This window comes from Protomyctophum bolini, assembly GCF_963924005.1.
Source record: "Protomyctophum bolini genome assembly, chromosome: 9".
Lineage (NCBI taxonomy): Eukaryota > Metazoa > Chordata > Actinopteri > Myctophiformes > Myctophidae > Protomyctophum > Protomyctophum bolini.
In genome coordinates this window covers 2,421,360-2,435,291 of record NC_137870.1, presented here as the reverse complement: position 1 = coordinate 2,435,291, position 13,932 = coordinate 2,421,360, and the positions used below count along the sequence as shown (strand labels likewise).

Sequence of the window (13,932 nt, the reverse complement as noted above, 5' to 3'; positions counted from 1 at the left end):
TGGCGCGCTACGAGCTTGTAGGTCTGCTATTTTTGAAAAATCGAACAACAACTGACATTTTTTTAATCTGATCTCAGGTCAGAATGGGTTATAATCAGACCATTGTGTGTCCAGTGGAAACCTCGTATGAATCTGATCTCAGGTCAGAATGGGCTAGGCTAGGGCCTGGAAAAATGGTGTGTGAGCCTCCAGACACTCCAATATGAAAGCATGTCCTCCTATCCGCACATCTGTCAATCTCTTTCCTCTACAAGTGGTCCTATGTATGCCATACCACAGAGGGCTGTGAAATCATTCTGATTGCAGGCATGGGGCTGGACTTCACCTACCAGGCGTCTGGATGCTTAACCCATTCTGACCTGAGATCAGATTCATACGAGGTTTCCACTTGACATACACTGGTCTGATGAACCCATTCTGACCTGAGATCAGATTCTAAAAATGTCAGTCGTTCTTCGATTTTTCAAAAATAGCAGACCTACAAGCTCGTAGCGCGCCACTCGGTGGCGCGCTACGAGCTTGTAGATCTGCTGTTTTTCAATAGCTAAAGCATAACATGATGCTGACACCAAAATGGGTTCCCGCTCAGAATGGGTTAAATGCTTTCAGGTATATATATATATATATATATATAAAAAGTGCAACCTCTTTGGCTGCATTTCCACGAGAACCAAGTGCTCTGTGTAACCCGAGTGGACAACCGCAATGTGTTTTCATGGCGCATGCCAAAAGGAAAGCAGTGTTGATTTCGTTGACTATAAAACTATGATGAAAAATGTTTCGCTGACAAAAAAAAAACTAAATAAAAACCAAGCCGAGACGACTAAAACTGGACTAAAATGTTAGGGAGGGACTAGCGGAGAAGAGATCCAGTAAGACTAAAAGATATGTCATATGTTTGGTGGCACTCTGAAGATAGCACATCTACAAGCCACCAAAGGCCCGCCAACGTACATTTTAGTCAACAAAATTAACTGTAGTCGACTAAAATGGGATGATATTTTTGTCGACTAAAAACGAAAACCTTTGCAAGTTTGCCGTCATAATCAACACTGAGGGGAAGACCATGGTGTAGTCGTGGATGTGAATTAAACCATCAGATGTGCGATCACGTGGAAAAACGACGAGTGCATAATAATGGCATATCAAAAGTGCAGAAAGACAAGGCACATGATCCCTCACACCGCCTACTGTATACCCCCTGCCTTGCAAATAATGATACAGCTGTCTGTCAAAGTGAGTGGCAAGCTGTGACTTATCGTATAAGCATTGGAAGAGAAAAAGAAAAGAAAGAAACAATTATGCCGCTTTCAGGCGCACGGTCTATGTGAGGTGATGAGATGAGATATCTTTGTGACAGCACAGCCTTTGTGCCACAGGACAAAAAGAACGTAAATTATCAAATTCCTTATTTCTTACTTCCTCACACTTCCTTACTTCCTCAAATACACAAATGTGGAAATCGCAGTTTGTTGTTTTTTTGTCTTTTTTCTTTTACCCATTGTTCGACATGATTGTCTTTTAATCATAAGACATCATTACAATCTCATGGTTCTAATAGGTGATGTAAAAAAATATATAATAAGAAAGAGAGAGAGAGAGAGAGAGAGAGAGAGAGAGAGAGAGAGAGAGAGAGAGAGAGAGAGAGAGAGCGCTACAGCTTTCTTTTGCCAGAAAAGTCTGTTTGGGGAAGTAGAAGTAGCCGACATGAAAATGATTAATCATGACAAGTAGCATTTGTATTACACTTTAACTCTTACAACTCTGTCAACCAGATGAAATGAATGTAATTCCACCAGTTACAAACAATTCTGAGTCCGTTATGCACAGCTGACTGAATCATTTAGTATTCCAGGATCCTAGCCAAGACTCTGACAGAAAAAGTGAAAATCACTTGACTGGAAAATAAGTCTTGATATTATTTATTTTTTTGCGTGCCAGCATCACACAATGAAGTATAACTCAGGCATAAATCACTCTTGGAAAAGTTCCAACTGCTGTCCAGTCTCCTTTGACTTCACAGTGTGCGATTGCTGTAGTTCCCACCCCCCCCCCCCCCCCCCTGGTTTGCAGACAGAATGCAGTGCAACTGGAATTTAAAATGGCTTTTCTTTTTTCTATAATTCTTATCACACGATTTTCTTTCACCCAGTGACAATTATCTAATGTAATCCTGGGTGCTACACATCCTCTGCCAACCTGGGGGTCAGCTGACTGACCTCATACCTTTTCACCTGACAGGGGGCGGGGGAGTTTCCCCGGCCGGACGTAGCGCGTGGAAGGAACACGTTATTTCCGACCAGTTCCTTTCCCCTCCATCAGGCGCCCCGGCTGGCCAGGGGGAGGCAGTTTAGAGACCAGGATTACTGCATGGTTTTTGTGAGGCTACCTACCCTATAGGGGACACGGGGAGAACATGCAAACTCCACACTGAAACCCCTTTCGCCAACCATACATATACATATACATATACATATACATATACATACACACACACTCTGGAAAAGTGGGTATAAGCACAACAGGAATGAATATACAGAGGCAGCGTGCGTGCACTGTTGCAGCCAGACAGACACGGGGCTCACTCTCCTCTCCTCATTCTCCCTCTCTCTCCGTGTTCATTAGGCCAGGGGCAGTGGCCCAGCCTAGCTATCAGCCGCAGGATTGCTTTCTCTTTGACTGTGCACAGACAATCACCCATTCCATTAAAGTGGCGATATCATTTCTCCTCCTTGTGCAGGTGCAGAATAGAGGCCTTGGAGATGGACAGTTTTCTCTCTCTCTCTCTCTCTCTCTCTCTCTCTCTCTCTCTCTCTCTGTGAACGGGGAGATGTCGGGTGTCAAGGTCATCTCTTCAGCAGGGAACAAAAAAAAACCGCATGGCAACTCTTCATCTGTAGTGTTGCTTTTGTGAGAGGTGAAAGCGATTGGTTAAAAAGGCGCCTGGGAACATTTCGTTGTCTTTTATCCACCCCCCCCACCCCCCCCAAAATACCAGCAAATCTCAACTGTGCTTTCAACAGGGCATGGGGTTAGGGTAACAAAGACAGCCAGAGCACAAGCATATTGATATGCCACACTGGGCTCTTGGTAAGTGGATTTAGCTTACACTTCTGTGAGCAATGTCCTAATGCTTCATTTGTTGCTCGGCCGTACGACCGCATCACGCGGCAAACAGAAAAGATCTGCAAGTTGTTGCGATGCGTTGGGACCTTGGCTTGTAAGATCGGCTATTTTCAGCACATGTAACAACCGCCGTACGGGAAAGTGTAAATCGTGGATTAAGCTATGGTCATAATAAGGATGTTCATTAAAATACCATATTTCTATGCATAAAATGTAATGGTCGTGTATTTGTCATTGCCTCGTCTGCACTCAGCTGATGGAGAGCATGCTGGGGGGGGGACGGACGCTGCTTATTTATTGAACATAGCTAAATTACATCCACATCAATACGTGTTCCAGTCCATAACGTTGTACGCTTTCATGTGACCTTGTTTCACTCTACAGCCCTACATGGATTTATTAGATGTGAAGAGCAATAGGGTCTATGTATTGTAAACCAGTGGTTTTCAACCTAGTGGTCCGGGGACCACCAGTGGTCCCTCGAGGGGGTTCCAGGTGGTCCCACATGCTAAATGACGGAGAGTTGGTAACCAAATGGACCTTTATAGATTCTTTGGGCTGTATTTTGCGTGACTTAAGTACCAGGTCTTATTACCTAACTTGAGTAAACTAAAGACCTGGAGGCGTGGTCAATGCTCTTTGGCCACTCAGAATAGCCAAATGGCATTGATCACGCCTCCAGGTCTTCAGTTTACTCAAGTTAGGGAATAAGACCTGGTACTTAAGACACGCAAGTCACGGCCCTTTAACTCTGGAGTGTAGAACTCCAGAGTTAAAGAATGTTCATTTTACACTCTCAGGAGTTAAATTATTGCTAAACATCTTGCATTACTTGATTGACAAGAAGTCTACACAATTAGAACACGTAGAATGATTGTCGTTTTGATCGACGTTTGCCAACAGCATGGAATTGTGTGTCAACTATAACAAAATATTCCTCCGTTTGAGGCTAAACGTCATCAAATGGTGGTCCGTGGCTCCAAGTTACAATGCCTAATAAATAACGGTCCTTGATATGAAAAAGGGTTGAAAACCACTGTACTGTAAGTACAGTAGACTCATACTATAGTTCGTCTTGCTGCAGCATGACTTGCATTTGATTGTGGCAATCACAGCTACAAGATATAACACGCAACTGGTGGACACTTCAATAAAAATAAAAAATTAGGACTTTTTTTTAACATGTAGCCTACATGCATTTATAATTGTGTGTGAGCGCGCGCGGCCGCGCTCGTGTCTTGCACATTTTTAAGCACTATACTGTAAATGTACGTCTTAAATGTTTGTTTACACACACAGACAGATGTATATTTTCGTCCCTCACACTTTTGGTGAATTGCTTTACCTTTAACTAGCTGGTCGACTGCAGTCGTTTTAAATGTGCTCTGTAAATAGTTTGATTTGATGGTGGCGGCTATATCTGTTCTAGTCGTATTTTTCAATGAAATAATTGTGGTTTTATAGGACCAATCAAAGCCAGACCGCTTCTTTCAAACCAATGACAAAGGCAAAATAGCCTCACAGGGTTTGCAAAATATTGTCCATAAACCTTCATGTAGTTAAGACTGAGAGAACATGCATGGCATTGTTCTTGTACATTATCAATATGATTGAGTATTAGGCAAAATAAAGCAATCCCTATGAAGGAAAATGCCATGTTGAATTCCAGACAGCAGAAGTATACCGGTAAACACTCTCTCGCTCTTTCCAACAGAGACTGAACTTTACTGTAAATGGTGCTGAAGCATATACCCATTCTGAGGACTCTATTATGCCTTCTTCATATTGTTCATTTCTCATACTTACATGCTGGCATCTGGAGTGGCTGCTAAGTACTTTGAGGCTGAACATTAGAACTGTGAGGAAAAGAAAAAAGAAAAGAGAAACTTGCGGTGCATGAACAACAGTGGTGATCTGTTAGGAGACTGGAGGGGTAACTTCAAGTCTAATTAAAAATTCTGCAATTTCCTGCTGAGTTAGCGGAGTGCACATGCACTAACCCATTTTGGACAGGAACTCCTTTTGGTGTTTTAATCAATATGTTAACTTTAGCTATTGAAAAATACCTACAAGCTCGTAGCGCGGCACTCGTCTGCTGTTTTTGAAAAAGAATCGCGCAAATGTGGCGCAAATCTTTGAATATTCTTTCGGAGTGAACGTTTTAACTCAAATCTTTGATTCTGGAGAGGTCCCTGGTGGAACAACGTATTTTCAGATTGGGGGTCGGTGGCCAATTACATATAATTTTTGGGGTCCTTGAGATGAAATATTGAGAACCACCGACGCAGAAACATGAGGTTTTTCAGAAAACGGTCATGATGTAGAAGACATTTTTTAGAAGATCTTTCCCAGGTCTAAATGGGCTAATGGAGTACGTACATATTGCATCTCCGCCTTCCCCACACGCTTGGACTCAACAGATTATTGCATGGACACTCACTATGCAATGGGAGGACTGACTGACATGCCGGTCTGTACAGGTCAGGACAGATACAGTGGGCCGTATTGCTCCATATTAGGTTGAAATATTATTGTTTTTTTATTTGGAAGTTATGACAACACCAAAAAAGTATTTACAAATAAAGTTAATAAAATAAAAATTGTAAAGAAACAACCGTCCCTCCACATGAACCCATTTTGGGGGTGGGGAACCCCTTTTGGTGTTTTAAGCATTATTTTAGCTATTTTAGCTATTGAAAAATTGCAGATCTACAAGCTCATAGCGCGGCACCGAGTGCAGCGCTACGAGCTTGTAGATCTGCAATTTTTTTAGAACATTCGTGAAAATGTGGTGCAAATTAGGAATATATATTCTTTCAGAGTGAACATGTTTAACTCAAATCTTTGCTTCCATGGGGAGGTCCCTGGAACTACATAATTTCAGATGGGGGGGGGGGGGGGTCCGCGTCCAAATACAGATATAAAGATACAGACTTATTTATTTTTTTATCGGCCGCAGGTCTAAATGGGTTTAAGAGAGAATTGTTTAAGTGCATCCTCCATGTCAGAAACACAGCGGGTGTGTGAATGCAGAGGAAAGGTTGCAACCATTTTGTCCTGGTGTCACAGTAGAGAGGTCCGTGCTGCGTGTCACTGTGGAGACGTCCGTGCTGCGTGTCACTGTGGAGACGTCTGTGCTGCGTGTCACTGTGGAGACGTCCGTGCTGCGTGTCACTGTGGAGACGTCTGTGCTGCGTGTCACTGTGGAGACGTCCGTGCTGCGTGCACCACCTCCGAGTCCTCCTGCTTCTCAGCGGAACCGGCTCCATGCTGCTCTTCCAGTATGTCTGCCAGCTTTACCCCCAGCACTGGATTCCTGGACTCTGCTGCCACCTGCAGGAGAAAAGCCAAAAGGGGACATTTTTGGGGAGGGCGTTCAGATTTAAGGTACAATTGTAGTTTATCGTCACATCTTTGTCATAATAATATTTGTTATTCATCAAAACACAACAAATGTACCCAATATTAAAAGGTTAATGCCGTTGTGTTATTATTTTGAAGTCCGCTGACCGGAAGTCTAATTGCTTAACTTGACTAGTAATGTTTGACGAACCTGCTATACAAACAGGAAAATCCCTAATCATTCAGCATACAAAATGTTTTTATAATCGTCATGGGGGGGCCCGGCTTGCCCCCCCACTTATTTGTAACATTTTTTAAACGTGTCCCACGGCACAGTGTTTAGATTACAAACAGAAGAGCATGTTAAAAAATGCCATGATTGCACCGAGTCATCTGCCCCGGACAGTGAGGACAAAAGAGTCGTTCAGACTTCAGACTTGGATGGTTAGAGCGGCGCGATTACATTGCATACAAAGTCAATGCAAAGACGAGCATTGCGCGAACGGGCGCGTCACGACCTGCCGCGGTACAAAGGGGCCGAACCGAGGTCTAATTCCTCATGGGGGCTGGAGCCCCGCCGCCCCCACGGAGTCTACGTCACTGTCATTCAGTGTCCAACAGACTACACTACTGCTGTAAAGCATTTTATATAGAAGGCTTTGCTAAGCTACTTGCTGCATAAAAAGGTCTTTCACAGACGCACGTTTAACTTTTTCATAGCATGGAACCTGGGGGGCAAGCCATCATCAAGAGTAGATTCTTGTCTTATTGTTGTAAATATTATGACAACATGACATCCGAGATCCACACGGAAGATTATTAGACCCCATTATTTTATTCTTTATCCTACCAAAATAAAATAGTCTTTTGCGTACAAAATTGCATAATAATTATCCAAAGGCCATTTATAAATGCCATCTGTAACAGCAGGGGTCAAATAACATTGTGTCTTTCCTGGTTGATCTCTGACATCATGTTGATTACATACTGTATCGATGATGTCAGTGTTTCTCAAATATGGAAGGACAGTGGGATGGTGGATCTGAAACCCTCGACAAAATGTTTAAAAAAATATTGACACACACACACAAAAAGCCACATATAATATTGTATATTGCATGTGCCCAATGTCCATCCTAGGAGCCACGCTATAAAAAATAATTTGCCAGGGAAAGGAACACGAATTATGACCCTTTCCGGCTTTTCATAGAAGTATGCTGCAACACGTTCTCTGTCCTCCATGGCAAACATCAGTTAGCCTACCCTTCTGTGCGCAATAAGTCAGTAATAGAAAACTGTGATTTGTTTAAGCAGGAACCCCTGTTGGTGTTTTAACTAAGCATTATGTTATAATTTAGCTATTGAAAAATAGCTAAATGCTATTAAAAATGCTAAAAATGCTATTTTTGAACAATCGTGACAATGTGGCTCAAACCTCTGAATATATATTCTTTCAGAGCGAACATTTTTAACTCAAATCTTTGCTTCTGGTGAGGTCACTGGAACTACATACAGTATTTTCAGATGGGGGGGGGGGGGGGGGGGGGTCGGCGGCCAATTACATATATATTTGAGGGTCCTTGACATCAGTGTTGTTTTTGGCAGGCTTTTTATTTATTTAGTCAGTCTTAGTCTTTTGGACGAAATATAATAATATATATTTTTTATCCCACGATTTTGTAACCCATTTTTCACCCCCGTGTCAATCATCTAATGTGATCCTGGGCTCTACACACCCTCCACCAACCTTGTCCCCCCATGTACTGTATGTCCTAGTCATTTCTATCCTTGATAGTTTTAGTCGACGAAAACTCCTAAGGGTTTTAGTCCGTTTTAGTCGACGAAAACGTAAAAGGTTTCAGTCCAGTTTTAGTAAAAAAAAAAAAAAACACCACTTTAATGCATGGCCAACGCATGAGCGGCACGCGCCGTCATGGTTCAGTGTCTGTGTGAGAGTGAGAACGGTGCTATTATCGCCGAAATAAAAGATTCATGTAGCTCACGTTAGACTGTTAATGTACCATTTCCATATCATTCTAATGGATTCCATTTGCAGTGGTGGTGAGTACTGTAGCTCCCCTTAAGTTTCCTCTGAAGTGAAGCTATGTCCAAGACCCCAAGTATCGTCCCCGTTCGGTGTCCAAAAGAACAAACATATAGCCTACAAAGTTTACAAACCATCCACGCACCTCACGCTCATGGCGTGTCTCGACAGCTTAGAGATCTGTTATTTTAAATGGGGCACATATAACGAGGAGCGCCGCTGCCGCACCGAGGGACGGCGGTTATAATACTAATCATTTTGTAAATCAAATAGCCTGCAGTGGACTGTAACATTGCGTGGTCAGAACATACACTACAGAATGATATGGATCGGTTGGTGACTATATGACGTTGATAATAGGCCTAAAGATTAGGTTATTCATCGCAGCAAGCTGGGTTTTAACGAGATGGCTCGGTGCAACTGTTTTCGTCATGTTGCAGTCTATCGTGTGATAATCCGATTTATAACCAGTAAGACGTGCTAACGCGGGAAGCGAACGCAGCTCGTACATATTTGGGTTTTTTTAAGATTTATTTTTAAGTTATTTTTTTTTTAAGTTAAGTTATTTTTAAGTTAAGTTTTTAACTTAGCCATAACCATATAAGGAGTCCCCAAAGCAGCTATACGTCCAAATATGGAGTGTGTTGCATCAATCACAAACAAATCACTTAGCTCCATATATGGGCACAAAGGGGGACACACACACAGACATGATCTGCTAGGTCTCATAGTAAGTGCTCACTACGTTCGCAAATATTTAGCATATGAACTGAAGCTCATTTGGTGCGCCGCAAACCAGAGGCCAGCCAGCGGTATAAACCTTAAACAACCACCCCACCCGGGCCGGCCCACCGTTCACTTCTCATTATGCATGCGTGTAGTGATGGGCGTGACCAACGAGGAAAGGAGAGGAGGATAGCAGTGAGAGCAGCATTTGTCGGCGGAACATTTTCATGCATTTAAAACTTTGCTCGTCAATCCACTAACATTTTCGTCTAGTCTCGTCAACGATAGCACACACACACACACACGCATCTCGTCAACGTCATAGTCATCAAACAGATGATTTAACTCGTCAGCGTCAAGTCTTGTCCCGAACTATTTTAGTGTCGTTCGTCAACGTCACGTACTTAGTCCTGTAAAAACTAAAACAACACTGCTTGACATGAGGGTTTTTCCAGAAAACTGTTAGAAGACATTTGTAGAATCGTCCTCAGGTCTTAACCCATTTTGGGCGGAAACCCCTTTTGGTGTTAGCATTATGTTATGCTTTAGCTATTGAAAAATAGCAGATCTACAAGCTCATAGCGCGCCACCGAGTGGCGCGCTATGAGCTTGTAGGTCTGCTATTTTGGAAAAATCGAAGAGTGACTGACATAGAAGACATTTTTAGAATCTGATCTCAGGTCAGAATGGGTTAACGGGATAAGGAGAATGCCTCTCACCGCGGGACCTCTGTCTCGTCTCCTCAACACAACTCCTTCTGCCAGCAGGGCCTTTGCAGTCTCCTCAAACAAACTGGATTCCTCCAGCGACCCACTCCTCTCCAATTCTGTGTACCTCTCCACAAACCTTAAAAGGATGTAAATAGAACCCAGAAGAAAAAAGAAAAACTATATATTTTTACAGTGGTACATGTAATAATAAAGATTAACACAGTAATCCGTCAAGATAATAGTACTTGGACTATTGCAAAGGCTACACACTGAAAAGACAATTCTTTATTATTACTCATTTTTATTACATGGATAGCTTTAATTATCGCAATTTTAATTCAATAAAAAAAACGATACATTGACATACCTTTGGCATGAAGAAACGAAGTTTAGTCTGGAAAGATCCAATGGTCTAGGTCCAGTCGCATACACCTCATAGAATTTCCTAAAATCAGACATTAATTCTCATTATAAAACATTAAATATACACTCGCTGGCCACTTAAATCAGGTACACTTGTCCAACTGCTCTTTAATGCATTTCTAAATCAGCCAAGACATGGCAGAAACTCAATGCATTTAGGCAAGTACACACATGGTCAAGACGATCTGTTGCAGTTAGCTTCAAAACTGAGCATCCCAATTAGGGAAAAGGTGCGACTAAGTGACTTTGAACATGTTTGTGACGACACCAAACGGGGCTGGTCTGAGTGTTTCGGAAACCTGCCGAGCTACTGGCATTTATACCTACAAACATCTCAAATTGTGCTCGTTCGTAATTGTACCCACCCCGATATAAGAATGTCAATCAATCAACTTTATTTGTTCAGACTCAAGGTCCAATAACAGACAACATAAAACACGACATACAGAGAAGAAACACCCCTAACCCATAAAAACATAATTTTACAATAAACATTCATACCAGTGATTCCAAAAAGCAGACCGGTACCTAGTGCTACTGAAGCTGGGGTTACATAGCAGCATAATTATGCAGTTTTTAGACTCATTGAGACACATAAATGTATACATTAAGTTTCTCAGTAAGGCATGAAAGGCGTAAACTCCCACACTACAGAACAACTCACTGCTCCACCTCGGTTTGTTCAATAGTATACGCATGCAATCATTAAAGGCAACCTGCAGTTTATACATACTTGCTTTCTTATATTTTACCCACAAGGGGGCGGTATAGAGGGGAGTACAGTATGCTCTGAAGGGTAACAAGATGACTCGCCCAGTTTCTGTTTTCCTCCCAGAACTCTCCCCAGTGAGGGGTGGGTGGGAGAGGCTGGACAGCAGACGGCTGGACTTTGAATTTCTCTAACTATAAACTTTCATGACAGCAGACAGCCTAAGTACAAATATAATTTATGAAAAGCTACTACAGTAAAGTCTGTTTCACAGAAGTTGTTGTAGGATATGTGGGGATTATCTGACGAGGTACCATTTGAGGGGGCAAAACCTTACATATACTAAATAATACTAAATTGTTTATAGGGTCAATATAAGTCAAATAATATAGCCTTTCCACAGGAGTATCTTTTTATATTTTTCCAAAAAGAATACAAACAGCCAATAGCATATTACAAAGTTATCCCCCTCACTGGTGAAAATTCCAGGAGGAAAAACGGGCAAGCACCGGGGCGAGTAGTCCAGTATTCCTCTGAAGAGATTAACCTTAACCTCAGGTGAACATGAGCGGAATTTCCTCCCCAGCATGTTTGCCTGAGCATACAGTAATTACAGTATACGGCGCTGCCTATATACAGATCCTCATCATCAGACAGTTGGTCAGTTATCACATGCCCCAGATATTTAGCTTTACTGCAGATGGATACCACCTGATCTGATAAATAAAAGGAGGGAAAGGAAAGGTCTTTATCCCCTTTCGTTCTGCAGAACATTACTACGCTCTTTTTGGCGTTATATTTAACATCATACGCTACCCCATATCCAGAGCATACATTTAGCAGCTGTTGAAAGCCAGCACTACTGGGAGAAATATAATAATATAATAATACTTACGCTCTAACCAAGTCCTCTTTGTAAAAGATGTCAGGCACGGCGTCCTCCTTCTTCCCATACGACTCGCGTCCATATGACTTGGGGTAAGTTCTGACGTAAAGGGGGTTCCTCTTGGGTGGAAAGGCCTTGTACACCTCGTACCAAATGGGTTTGTCTGCCTGCTTGATGATCCCGGAGCGCAGCAGGTCTCGGACCCTGCAGGGAATCAACCATGTGATTGAAAATCATGAATGATAACAATAATAATAATAATAATAATAATAATAATAAAAGTTTATTCTAAAATCATTCAAAACATTATAGAAACAAATGCGGGCAATTTTGCAAGCAGCAATCATTCACACCACCCGTCCACAATTCAAATTATACAATATTTACAGACAGACAGACAGACACTATTAGTACCAATAAAGGCCTGTAATTTATGTTGTGATGATGGTATGATATAGGTATAAAAGCAAGTTCTGGAATGTACGTCGGGGGGTTCTGCAGAGCAACAAAAATGCTAGCCCCTCTCGGAACCCTACATAAAGCTTTTATGAAACTTTACTACATTCGGGTTCTGCTTGCGGGGCTACAAAAATGCATGCATGGCTTAGCGTTAGCGCTGTTAAGAGACCCTATAATTCCTTAATGGGATAAATGGCTCACAATGTTTTCTTCTTCTAAAGAACTAAACAAAAGAAAAACCTTCGCCGTCGCTATAAGTTCACTACCCCATGTATGTATTTAACTTGGCAGAAGAGGAGTTGATAACCTTGACAGGAGACTTGTATTGAGTTCACAGCACCACACAAGACAGATCGCTAATCGAATTTATAGCTGGATTAGCTATAAACAAAATGTGTCAACCTTTAGTGGCTTACCGTGTGTATATTGTCCCAAATTTCTCAAGCCTGCTGCCAGCCATTCTAGTGTAGAAAGAAAGCACAATTAAGTGATTGAAAGTGTGTTATTATTGCTGCTGGATAAACGTGTAGTAGGGCAGCCGACATCAGCTCCGACGAAGAAGAAGAAACTCTTCTTTGGTGTTTTATTATGGTAGCTTGCATTGCAACGTTGCAATGCTGCCACCTAATGGAATTTACGTTTGAAGTTTATTTCTACTTCAGTGTACTGTGTGTAGTCTGTAGTGTGTGTGTGTGTGTGTGTGTGTGTGTGTAGTGTGTGTGTAGTGTGTGTGTGTGTGTGTGTGTGTGTGTGTGTGTGTGTGTGTGTGTGTGTGTGTGTGTGCGCCACGCACGCAATACACATGCACGACATGCATGCGCATGTGTCCTCTTTTTGGTAATTCAGAATATGGTATGCCTATATGGTAGGCCTAAAGTTAAGTACAAAGGTAGCATATCTGGAGCCAGTTGCACCACCTCACACATATAAGTTCAATCTTAGCCTATATATACAGTAGTTATAGCTATTAGCTAACTATATTGATCTTAGCGTGGTGCAACTGGCTCCAGCTGGGTTGTAAGGCCAGATACCTTAACCCATTTTGGGCGGAAACCCATTTTGCTGTTAGCAGCGATCATGTCGTGCCACCGAGTGGCGCGCTACGAGCTTGTAGGTCTGCGGTTTTTGAAAAATCGAAGAGCGACTGACGTTAGAAGACATTTTTTTAATCTGATCTCGGGTCAGAATGGAAAACCGTCAGGATGTAGAAGACATTTTTTAGAATCTGATCTCAGGCCAGATACCTTAATTCAATTGGCTCGTATGGGTTGAGATTGAGATGTGCTCGATCGTGCTCCTCCACCTCTACGTGAGGTCAAAGGTCTTGAAGGTAGAGTCTGGAAGAGATGTGTCCTGTCGTGTCGTGTCATGTCCACATGAGAAGAGTCCTGCTGGAGATCCTGCGGAGAAGGTATAGATTCTGGGGAATTGAGATCTTCGGCGAGTCCCGAGTGCGTTTGTTGGAATCTGTTATAATTGGGGAGGTCTGCTCCTCTTATACTATATT

General features: G+C 42.3%; 1 protein-coding gene across 1 annotated transcript; it reads right to left on the bottom strand.

Moving 5' to 3' along the window:
- Positions 1 to 5,913: 5,913 nt before the first annotated feature.
- Positions 5,914 to 12,980, bottom strand: LOC308321515 (small ribosomal subunit protein mS23-like). Its single transcript, XM_080772445.1, has 5 exons — positions 12,842 to 12,980; positions 11,976 to 12,170; positions 10,316 to 10,393; positions 9,958 to 10,084; positions 5,914 to 6,459 (listed from the first exon to the last, which is right to left on the bottom strand). Exons 1-5 carry the CDS (start codon positions 12,883 to 12,885, stop codon positions 6,325 to 6,327), a joined length of 579 nt encoding a protein of 192 aa, XP_080628571.1. The 5' UTR covers positions 12,886 to 12,980; the 3' UTR covers positions 5,914 to 6,324.
- Between the last annotated feature and the right edge of the window lie 952 nt (positions 12,981 to 13,932).

Excerpts from the sequence above, each read along its gene's own strand:
- LOC308321515 (XM_080772445.1), bottom strand. The coding sequence starts at position 12,885 with ATGGCTGGCAGCAGGCTTGAGAAATTTGGGACAATATACACACG. Across the intron at positions 12,171-12,841 it reads TTTGGGACAATATACACACG|GGTCCGAGACCTGCTGCGCT; the intron begins GTAAGCCACTAA and ends GATTCCCTGCAG. Across the intron at positions 10,394-11,975 it reads AAAGAGGACTTGGTTAGAGC|GAAATTCTATGAGGTGTATG; the intron begins GTAAGTATTATT and ends GTCTGATTTTAG.